The sequence below is a fragment of the Desmodus rotundus genome, unplaced genomic scaffold (assembly GCF_022682495.2).
Source record: "Desmodus rotundus isolate HL8 unplaced genomic scaffold, HLdesRot8A.1 manual_scaffold_92, whole genome shotgun sequence".
NCBI lineage: Eukaryota > Metazoa > Chordata > Mammalia > Chiroptera > Phyllostomidae > Desmodus > Desmodus rotundus.
In genome coordinates, this window is record NW_026527703.1 from 106,438 (window position 1) to 117,321 (window position 10,884).

General features: G+C 44.2%; 1 protein-coding gene and 1 non-coding gene across 2 annotated transcripts; both read left to right on the plus strand.

Moving 5' to 3' along the window:
* Nucleotides 1–1,420: 1,420 nt before the first annotated feature.
* LOC112314539 (KLF transcription factor 17) lies at nucleotides 1,421–10,469 on the plus strand. The gene is made up of 3 exons (XM_024571106.2): nucleotides 1,421–1,498; nucleotides 9,030–9,891; nucleotides 10,225–10,469. The coding sequence occupies exons 1-3, from the start codon at nucleotides 1,439–1,441 to the stop codon at nucleotides 10,467–10,469; spliced, it is 1,167 nt and encodes a 388-aa protein (XP_024426874.1). The 5' UTR covers nucleotides 1,421–1,438.
* On the plus strand, nucleotides 4,489–4,594 carry LOC112314675 (U6 spliceosomal RNA). The gene has a single exon (XR_002975810.2). It is a non-coding gene; the product is annotated as a U6 spliceosomal RNA (small nuclear RNA).
* Nucleotides 10,470–10,884: the final 415 nt, after the last annotated feature.

The following is a 10,884-nucleotide window of genomic DNA, read 5'->3' on the forward strand; positions in this document are numbered from 1 at the left end:
CAGGCTCTCTCTAACTCTAATGGCTTTATAACCACCACGTTTTGCTGACAACACCAAAATTTGCATTTACAGTCCTGGCGTCTCCCTGAGCATATTTAATAGCCATCTCAAAATCAACACGTCTAAAATGGAATTCTTGTTCCAGCTGCTTGCAAATCTACTTCTCTTTCCATTTTTCCATACCACCAAGTGGTGCAGTCAACACTTAGCGGCTTGAGCTGAAAATCAAGGAATCCTCTTTGATTCCTCTTTTCCTCCCAGCCCTTTACCACTCCACTCCATTACCAAGTCTGTCCCATTTAATTTAAAAATATTCTCTAATCACCATCATCAACCCCACCAAACAATGACATATTTTTTCTTGGTGAGCTCCTTTAGCTTTCTAACTGGTGTCTTGGCTTCCATCTTGTCCCCTGGAATCCATAAACCTCAAAGGAGCCCAAAGATTACTTTAAAAACTGAGATCATATCAACTTCCTGGTTAAAATCTTTCATTTGCTTCCCATCAGACTTAGAATAAAATCCAAACTGCTGTCCATGATCTTCAAGACCGTAGCCATCTCTGTCTTTCCTCTCTCCCCGCGACTGACATCACCGAGGTCACCTGGCTGTCCTACTTTCCCTCTAGCATACCAAGCTCCTTCTTGCTTCAGATTTTTTCACCTTCCTAGGCATGGCTCCTTTTAAGCCACAGTTCTCAGTTACGTGCTTTCCATCGCACTTGCCATCATCTACATTATATTGTTGACTTTATTGTAGTTATTTCTTGTCTGTCCATTGAGAATGAAAATTCCCTAAGAGCAAGGACTTGGTTCAGTCTTATTTGCCACTGTACCCCTAGTTCCAAACAACGACCCCTGTACCTCCCTACGTATCACAGAAGAAAGACATCGTGCCATGGGGTTCCCAGCTTTGGGTTTGTATGCCGGAGGGTCAGTTGTACCTGGCAGAGAAGATCCAGGCCTCCGGGGGAGCCCTGGCCTGGTTGGGTGGTGGCGGAGGCTCTCCTGTCTGCAGAGGCTCTACAGCCCGCTTTGTCACTCTGTCCAGACACTTTCTGGGTTTCTCCATTCTGAGGTCAACAAGGTCAGGCCAGAGTCTGAAACCTCAGTGTCCCACCCCCATTTGGGCCAAAAGGAGCTGCTCAGACTGAAGGGTAAAGGGGCAGGCCTAAGACTTAAGAAGTTGTGAACGTCTGAGGTCTTCACCCTGCAGAAACCTGGGCAGACAGAGCTGGGCGGGGTGGGGCTGCGGCAGGTCGGTGGGTGCGGCCCTTGGCCCCGCCCCCCAGCGCGGCAGGAGGTAGAGGTGGAACCCTGTGATTGTGGCGTGGAGGTAGGCGACACCTGACCTGAGACGCAGCGGCGGCTGGGCACAGCTCTGCTCTGATGTGGTTTGGGCCCGCACCCAGTTCCTAGTGCAGCGATCGCAGGCTGAGATGGAGCAAGAGGACGAGGTTCTGAGCCAGTGGCAGGCAGCTCAGCACCAGTTCGCAGAGGTGGGTCAGGCGTCAGCCCCAGGGCAGGGCGCGGGGGCTGGAGGAACCAAGGCCGGAGGAGTGGAGGAAAGCAGACTTTTCGGCTGTAGGAGTTCCAGGGACGGGGTTGAGAGGGTTGGGAGATCCAGGACACAAATCATGTGCGTTATACTGAATGTAAACTGTAATTGAAAAAAAAAAATGCAATGTTTCTGCAACTGGACATTACCCTATACGTCTACCAAAAAAAAAAAAAAAGTCATGTGTCGTTTATTCAATTAATATTCACCGAGCCTTAGTGCCTGTGCTGGTTCCAGGTAGCTTCAAGGAGAGGGACTTGAGTACTGAGGAAAGAAGGCAGAGTTAGGAAGCCAGCGGGACATGTGCACGGGAGAAAAATGGAGTTTTTATTAGAGCCTTACAAAGTGTCAGGCCTTTGCGAGACCCTGGAATGAGTACACGGTGAGTTTTCCATAGACATTGTACCATTTTACTAACAAATCACCGAATGCTTGGAAGTGTACAAATTGTGACGGAGAAGTACAGAGACCACGGGAGCAAGTAGCAGAGGCGTTCTGTCTGGTTTAAGACACCGAGAAGACACGTGTGGATTTGGTCTGGGGCAGGAGAACTGGTTAGGCGGAGGGTCTGTAGGTCCCGAGACCAGAAACAGTTCACTTCCCCCCACCTTGGAGGAAGTGAGACCCGGCCCAGACCGTGAGAGAAGAGTGGCCCAAGGGGAGGGGAGGCAGGGATCCCGGCACCATCGAGGTCAAGCAGGGCTTGAGTAGGTTATTGCAAGAGCAGTAGGAAGCCATTGGTGAGTTTAACCTTGATCTGTCACAATTAGCTTTGCATTTTTTTTCAACCTAGATTTTCATTTTTTAAAAGAGTGCCCTGGGGATTGTGGGCAGAATTCGAGGCAATGGTTCATCCCCGGGCAAACTAAAATGGCGGCCTAACTAGAGAGGAGAATGACAGTGGAGAAGGAGACCCTGGAGATGTTTTTGGAGGTGGACACCACGAGAACTGGTAATTTCTGGGTCGAGGTGGTGAAGGAGGCATCTAGGACAGTTAACAGATTTCTGGTCTGCACAACTAGGTGAGAATAGTCCTGACATTCTCTGAGAGAGCAAAGGATGAGAAGAGAAACAGGATTAAGTTGTTGGCTTTTTTTTTCCCCCTCTCTGAGGGTGACTCAGGGGTAGGTAAGGATGATCAGTTTTGGATTTAGTCCAAAATGCCTGTGGGTTATCCAAATGGACAGAGCATTAGGCAGCTGGAAGATGCAGGATAGATCTGCCCTGGAGCCATTGTTTTAAGAATAATTGGACTATAAACAGAAATGGATCATTAGCATGAGAAAGATTGCCTGAGAATAGCACAGGGAAGCCTGTAGCCGAGACTGAGAAGGAGGAGGGCCAGAGAGAAGAGAAGGAGAGCACTGGGTGAGTGTGCGTAGGTGTCCCTGCATTGTGTTCCTGCGGCCAAGGGAGGGAAATGTTTGAAGATTGACCGGCAGTCTCAGAAGCTCCTGAGAGGCCAAGCACAGAGGAGTCTGACAAGGTTTTGGACTTAGTGACGTGGAGGTCAACGGTGACCTTTATGCAAGCTGGTTCAGTGGAGCAGTGGGGATGGGAGTAAATTTGGGGAAATAATAGTGAGGTAGTAGTAAAGGTGAGTTCAGACATTTCCCATGAAGTTTGCCTGGGAAGGATCAGGAAGGGAAAAGGGGATGGCACACCAGGAATACCCATCCAACAGATATTTATCTGGGGCCTGTTATGTGTCTACTCAGGCTAGTTGCTGAGCATATGGTGAATGAAACAGGATCGCCCCAGCGTATGGAGAGGGGTTTAAAATTTTTTTCCCCTCTCCACAGACAGATAAGCTTTTTTTTACAAAAAGATTTTATTTACTTTTAGAGAGAGGGGAAGGGAAGGAGAAAGAGGGAGGGAAACATTGATGTGTTTCCCTCTCGCACAGCCCCTAACTGGGGATGCGGCCCGCAACCCAGGCCTGTACCCTGACCAGAATCGAACCCGCAACCTTTGGGTTCACAGCCAGCGCTCAGTCCACGGAGTCACACCAGCCAGGGCAGTAGACAAGCTTTGAATATCCTTTTAATGTAATTCCTATGCAAATTCCCCTAAAATGTCCTTTAGCTGATATGTCCAAACCAGGATCCAATGTGAGACCACACTGCATGTGGTTATTATGTCCTTTGGGTCTTTTTGAAATTTTTTCCTAACTTCCTTTTCTCATGATCCTGATTTTTGTCCTGTAGAATGTTCTTCCGGATTTATCAGGTTGGTTTCTCATGGTATCATTTCATTTGATTTTCTACCTGTCGAATTACCTCTAAATTAGAGTTAGATCTTAAGGTTTCATTGTATTCTTGAGTTTTGGTAAGAACGTCTCATAGGTACAGTAAGCTTCACCTTGCATTACATGAGGAGGCTCACCTGGCTCTCCACATTTAGTGATGCTAGCCTTGGCCCTTGAATTAAGGTAGCAAAAAGGCTGATTGATCTCTATTCAAGCTTGTCCTTAGCCTTGCAGTCAGAAAATATAACTGTGGGCTGCCGCCTTGGACGTATTCAAGTATTCACCTACTGCTTTCAACCAAATATTAATTTTTCCTCAGTCAAAAGTTTCATTAAGGACTGTAAAATCATGATTTTTCCAATTTTACCATTTCTTCTACATGTATTAAGTTGTATTCTTCTGTAAGGTAGGATTTTTCGTAAACAACTGGAATAATTTGGTGATTTTGAAATAAGAGTTTCCCACTAAAAAGACAAGACTACTTGACTCTCTTACTTCAAGTCACAATGTCTGAAGCTGGGTAGGAGCTGACTCCTTGTCACATGTGGCTCATGAATTTTCATAGATTTAATCTGTTAAAATCCACATTCATTATTCTTTTTGACTCTCAAATTTTCACCAACTTGGCCAGTGGGGATCCCTTCTGTGTCCTTTTTAAAAACATCTAAAAATTGTAAAATCTAGTGCTCACTTCGGCAGCACATATACTAAAATTGGAACGGCACAGAGAAATTAGCATGGCCCCTGTGCAAGGACGACATGCAAACTTGTGAAGTGTTCCATATTTTTAAAGAGAAAAAAACTGTAGAATCTCCATAATATGACAATATCATCATAACCATGTTTAAGTGTGTATAGTTCTGCGGCATTCTCTCATGTGCATCATTGGGCAACTGTTGTCACCTCCATCTCTAGAACTTTTTTTTATCATCCCAAACTGAAACTCCCTAACCACTACATAGTGATTTGCCAATCCCCCTCCAACCCCCAGTTCCCGGCAACCACCGTTCTACTTCCTGTCTCTTTGGATTTGACTTCCTTAAGCACCTCATATAAATGAACTCATACATTACTTGTGCTTTTGTGACTGGTGTATTCTACTTAGCACAATGTCTTTGCGGTTCACTCAGGTTGAGGCGCGTGTCAGAATTTTCTTCCATTTTAAGGCAGAATAATATCGGTCGTAGGGATAGACCACAGTTTTTATCCATTCATCATTCGATGTGCTCTCGGGTCGCTTCCACATTTTGACAATTGTGAAAAACGCTGCTCTGAATGGGAGGGTACAAATATCTATTCCAGGTCCCCGCGTTCAATTATAGGTATATACCCAGACCAGGAATTGCTGGATCACATGTTAATTCTGTTTGTAACTTGAGGAACTGCCATACGGTTTTCCATAGTGGCTGCAACATTTTACATTCCCAACAGCAGTGCACAAGGATTCTGGTTTCCTCACATCTTGCTAACGCTTTTTTAAAAAAAAGATTGTATTTATTTTTAGAGAGAGGAGAAAGGGAGGGAGAGAAACATCAATGTGCAAGAGGAACATTGATCGGTTGCCTTTCGCATGTCCCCAGCTGGGGAACTGGTCTGTAACCCAGGCGTGTGCCCTAAGGGGAATTGAACCGGCCACCTTTTGGTTTGTGGGAGGACGCCTGGCCCACTGAGCCGCATCAGTCAGGCCTGACGCTTTTTTTTTAAATAATAGTCATTTTAATGTGTATGAAGTAGTATCTCATTGTGGTTTTTATCTGCATTTCCCTAATGGTTAGTGATGTTGAACATTTTTTTTCATGTGTTCATTGGTCATTTGTATGTGTTTGGAGAAATGTCAAGTCCTGTGTCCATTTTTTTGGTTGTTTGTTTTTCTGTTGTTTTAGAAGTTTTTAAATAAATATTCTGAATATTAGTCCTTACAAAATACGTGATTTGCAAATATTTTCCCCCATTCTGCTGTTTGCCCTGTATTGTGGATCGTGTCTTTTGATGCGCAACAATTTTAACTTTGATAAAGTCCAATTTTATCTATTTTATCTTTTGTTACCTATGCCTTTCCTTTCATATCCAGGAAATCACCTCCACATCAAATGTCCTGAAACTTCCCCCATTTTCTTCTAAGAGTTTCTAAACCTTCTACAAGGTTTAGGTGTTAAGTTTAGGTCTTGATCCATTTTGAGTTAATTTTTACATGGTGTTAAGTAAGGTTCCAACTTGATTCTTTTGTGTGGATATCCAGTTTTTCGAAAAGACTGTCTTTTCCCCCATTGAGAGGTCTTGGTAAGCTTGTTAAAAATCATTTGACCATATATGTGAGGGTTCATTTCTGGGCTCTATTTCTGTTGGTCTATAGGTCTGTGTTTGTTTGTTTGTTTTTAAATCCTCACACAAAGCCATGCTTATTAATTTTAGAGAGAGGAGAAGGGAGGGTGAGGAGGGAAACATCAATTTGAGAGAGAAACATGGATCTGTTTGCTTCTTGCAAATGCCCCAACTGAGGACCGAACCCACAACTTAGGTATGTGTCCTGACTGGGAATTGAACCCACAACCTTTTGGTTTATTGGGACAACACTCCAACCAACTATGCCACACCAGTCAGGGCTATGGGTCTGTTCTTAATGCTAATACCATACTGTTTTGATTATTATAGCTTTGCAGGAAGTTTTTCAATATTTTTTTTGTGGCTATTTGGTGTCCCTTGTGACTTATAATGAATTTAAGGTGGATATCTCTATTTTTGCCAAAAGGATTTTGATAAGGATTGTATTAAATCTGTAGATTGCTTTGGGTAACATTGACATCATAACTTAAGTCTTCCAATCCATGAATGTGTCTTTTCATTTATTTAAGTCTTTCTTTCAGTAATGTTTTGTAGTTTTCAGGGATTAAGTTAACCTCCTTAGTTATTTCTGAGTATTTAATTCTTTTTGATGCCATCATAAATTGAACTGTTTTCCTAATTTCCCTTTCAGATTGTTCATTGTCAGGGTATAGCAACAACTGAGCGTGTGTGTGTGTGTGCGCGCGCGCACGCGCGTGTGTTGCAGTTGTATCCTGCCACTTCGCTGCATTTGGTTATTAGTCCTTACAGGTTTGTGTCAGTGTGCATGTACTTCAAATTTTCTGTACATAAGATCGGATTATCTGAGAACAGGGAGAGTTTTAGTTCTGTTTTCAATTTGGATGCCTTTTATTTCTCTTCTTGCTTAATTGTTCTGGCTAGAACTGCCAATACAATGTTGAATAGAAGTGAAATTGGGCATCTTGTCTTGCTCCTGATCTCAGAGGAAAGGCCTTCAGTTTTTTACTTGAGTATAATGTTAGCAGTGGTTTTTTTTGTGAATGCCTTTTATTATGTTGGACATTTTTCTCTTTCTAGCCTTTGAGTATTTTTTAATCATGAAAGGATATTGAATTTTTTCAAATGCTTTTTCTGCATCAGTTGAGATGATGTGTTTTTCCTCTTTATTTTATGTATGTGGTATATTACATTGATTGATTTTCGTACGTTGAATCGCCCTTGTATTTCTGGGCTAAATTCCACTTGGTCATGCCGTATAATCCCCTAATGTGCTGATGGATTTTGTTTGCTAGTTTTTATGTTGTTGAGGATTTTTGCATCTATATTCATAAGACTCAGTCTATTGTTTTCTTTACTTGTGATTTTTTTTTTTTTTTTTGGTCAGGCTTCTGTATCAGGGCAATGATAGATTCATAGAATGAGTTAGGAACTCTTCCCTTCTTCAATTTTTGGGAAAAGTTTGAAAAAACATTGGTGTTTTCCTTTAAATGTTCAGTAATGTAAACATTTAAAACATGCAGCTTAGTGAATTATTTATTTCTGCTTTGTGCTTCTTTTTTAAAAAAAAATTTATGTTGTTTTATTACAGTTGTCCCAATTTTTCTCCTTTTTCCCTCCTCTACCCAGCGCCCCCACCAGTCAGTCCCTGCACTGTTGCCCATGTCCATGGGTCATGCATACCTGTTTGACTAGTCCCTTCCCATCTTTCCTCCATTATCTCTCTCCCCCCTCTGCTTTGTGATCTGTAATTGGTGTCAAAGCTGCAATCATTTTCTTAAGTTCTGCTTTTTTCCTCTTTTTAAAAAAAGTTGTATTTGAATGTTACTAATTTTTCTTTGATCTGTGGCAGTATTTTTCTGGTGAATTTTATTTTTCTTTTGAGAAATTACAATCTTTAATTTCTGATTTGATGTTTTTGTGTCTTTCTTTTATTTATTTATTGGATACTGTATTTGTAAACTTATGTTTTGGTTTTTGTAATTGCGTGGTCTTTTCTGCACTATCCCAACGGAGGAGGAGTGGATGGGAGGTGATGAGGTAGCTTTCCCAGTTTCCCTGCTCAAGACTTCTCTCTATTGCTACAGCAATGGGCAATGTAAAAAACAGGATTTTGGGATCCTATCCTGTTTCAAGAGGTTTTGCCGCCAATCCCTTTTTTTCTTCCTCTTAAACCAGTCTGTCTTCAAGGGCTACTGCCCCAACTTCCAAGACAATCCCCCATCTTTTTTCTTTTTGAGGTTTATTTTTTCCCCCACCCTTTCTGAAAGTGCTTTTAAAAGTCTGCCTCTTTTTCTTACCTCCTCCCATACTTGATCTCAGACCTGCCACAGCAGTTCCCATTCTGGTGAGACCCTCTTCTGTAGGGAAATGTTTGCAGGTGGTTTCTAAGTTTTGCTAAATCCAGGACCCCTCTGAAGCCTCCATTGTTTTTTCTTTTTCTTTTTCTTTTTGAAGCCTCCATTCTTATTTGCCCTCTTTGTTGCTTTTTATGAAATAATGAACAAAAATATGCCTTCACCCTGGCCGGGTATCTCAGTTGCCTAGATAGTCATCCCGATACACCAAGGTTGCTGGCTGGATCTGCAGTCAGAGCACGTACAAGAACCAACCAATGAGTGCATAACTGTGGAACAACAGACTGATGTTTCTCTTTCTAAAATCAATCAATCATTTAAAAAAAATGCCAAAGAGGAAAAATGGCATGAGTGACACCTAGGCTCCCACTGTCCTATCAGCAAGACCTGTACCTTAGAAGAGCCCAAGCTGGAGAGTGGCCTGCAGGTAGGATAATTCAGGCAAGAGATGATGGAGGCCCGGGTTCCCGTGGGGTCTAGAGATGGGGAAGAGGGACATGTGGAACTGGAATTAGAGCTATGATGAATTTCATCTCTTTCTCTCTGTGTCTCCTCCCACCCCGAAGGATACCAAGGAGTCAATGAGCACCTTGGACATGTCTCCATCTCCCAGAAGCAGTGGAGTGCACACCTCTTGGAACCATGGTCCATCAGGCCTTCAGAACATTCTTCAGTGTCCACAGCTGGAGAGGATCCCCTTGGTTTCTGCCGAGGCTCCCAAGCAGAATGCGAGTGAGACGGGCCCGCCTTTCAGTGTGTGGCTGCCTGAGCATGGTGTGAACTACTGCCCCCAAGTGACTTTCTCTCCTTCCCAAATGATTTGTTGTCAGGGGCTGTCTCCCTCTCAACCAGGAATGACAATTTTTAAGGGGCCCCAGGTGATATCCTTAGGAGAGCCCAATACTCCAAGGGTGGCCATGACCTTCAGTGGCAATCTAAGGATGCCCTCCAATAGGCCACCAGACACAGGTCACAGTGGAATCCCACTGATGTCCCACATCGGCGTTCCAACAGTGCCTTATTCATGTCACCCAACAACACCTTCTAATAGAGACTCGTTGACACCTAAAATGTTATTGCCCCCAACCATGCCTTCTGCTGAGGACCAGGCAGTGCTGCCCTCTTTGGTTCAGATCTTGCCCCCTAGGGAGCCCCACAATTGTCAAATGCCCCCAGCTGGGTCTCCATCACTGCTGGCTTTCAAATCCCAAGACTCTCTTGTTAGCCAGCCAGCTTCTCAGGAAGACCCCTTCCTACCTGAGCAGCCCATACCTGCTCCGAGAAGAGCAGAGCAGAATGGCAGGACCCAGGACAGGGCTCCCAGGAGGAGATCTGCAGTTGCAAGGCCTTACTGCTGCCAGTATGAGGACTGTGGAAAAGCTTACACCAAGCGCTCCCATCTCGTGAGTCACCAACGCAAGCACACAGGTGAATGAGGTACCAGGCAGGTGGGGTGGGATGGAGGAATCCTCTGGGTTTTAGTTTTGTGCTGGACCACTGGTTTGTAATGGTTGGTGACTTCGCCTGTCATCCTTCAGTTTGGGGATCAAGCTACGCTGTCCTTACCAACTTGCCTTCCCGCAGTCCCATGTTACTGTACCAAGATGATGGGACTGCTGATTGTGTTGCCTCCTGCTTTCCTATGTTTTTCCTTTTGGTCCCCCAACCTCAGCTGCTCTGCCTCATAGAGTCAGACCTCTGCCTTCCCTCCTAAATTCCTCTCCTTAACTCCTTGTCTCCCTTGTCACTTTCCCTCCCCAGGTGAGAGACCCTATAAATGTATGTGGGAAGGTTGTACATGGTCTTTCTTCCGTTCCGATGAGCTTGGACGACATATGCGGATACACACCAGATACAGACCACATAAGTGTGATCAGTGTGGCCGACAGTTCATGAGATCTGACCATCTCAGGCAACACCAAAGGATTCATCTGCGGCTGCCAGTATCCCCCAGTCCACGGGCCGACGGTGGACAGATGGCTGTTCCTCCTGCTTCTGGTCTTTAGGTCAATCTCCTCTTCCCCTCACTTTGGCTTCTCCACCCAGACCCCGCCTGCCTCTGACCGGCTAGTCTCTTTGGTAGGTACAGGCTTAGATGCAGACCAAGAAAGATTATGACGCAGTGTTGAATGAAGCCCATGTGAGCTCTGAACCTTGTCAGGGACTCTTCAAAAACTATCTTAAATGCCCCTACCTCTCTGCAGCCACCTACTTTGGCGGAGTTTAGCCACGTGGAAAGATGGAGCAAAGTAGAGATTGGGAGCTTTATCAAAAAGCTCTGTTTACCTTACATCATTCCCCAGCTTGAAACCCTTTAGTGACTCTCCTTTGCCTGCTACATAAAATCCAAGTTCCTTATCTTGGTCTTCCAGTTTCCAGAGCCAGGCTATCTTCCAGTCCTGAATTTACCATTTAGTAGTC

Bases quoted from the DNA above. Each gene is read 5' to 3' on its own strand.
- LOC112314539 (XM_024571106.2), top strand. From the start codon at position 1,439: ATGGAGCAAGAGGACGAGGTTCTGAGCCAGTGGCAGGCAGCTCAGCAC. The intron at 1,499-9,029 runs GTGGGTCAGGCG...CCCACCCCGAAG, and splicing joins CTCAGCACCAGTTCGCAGAG to GATACCAAGGAGTCAATGAG. The intron at 9,892-10,224 runs GTGAATGAGGTA...TTCCCTCCCCAG, and splicing joins TCACCAACGCAAGCACACAG to GTGAGAGACCCTATAAATGT.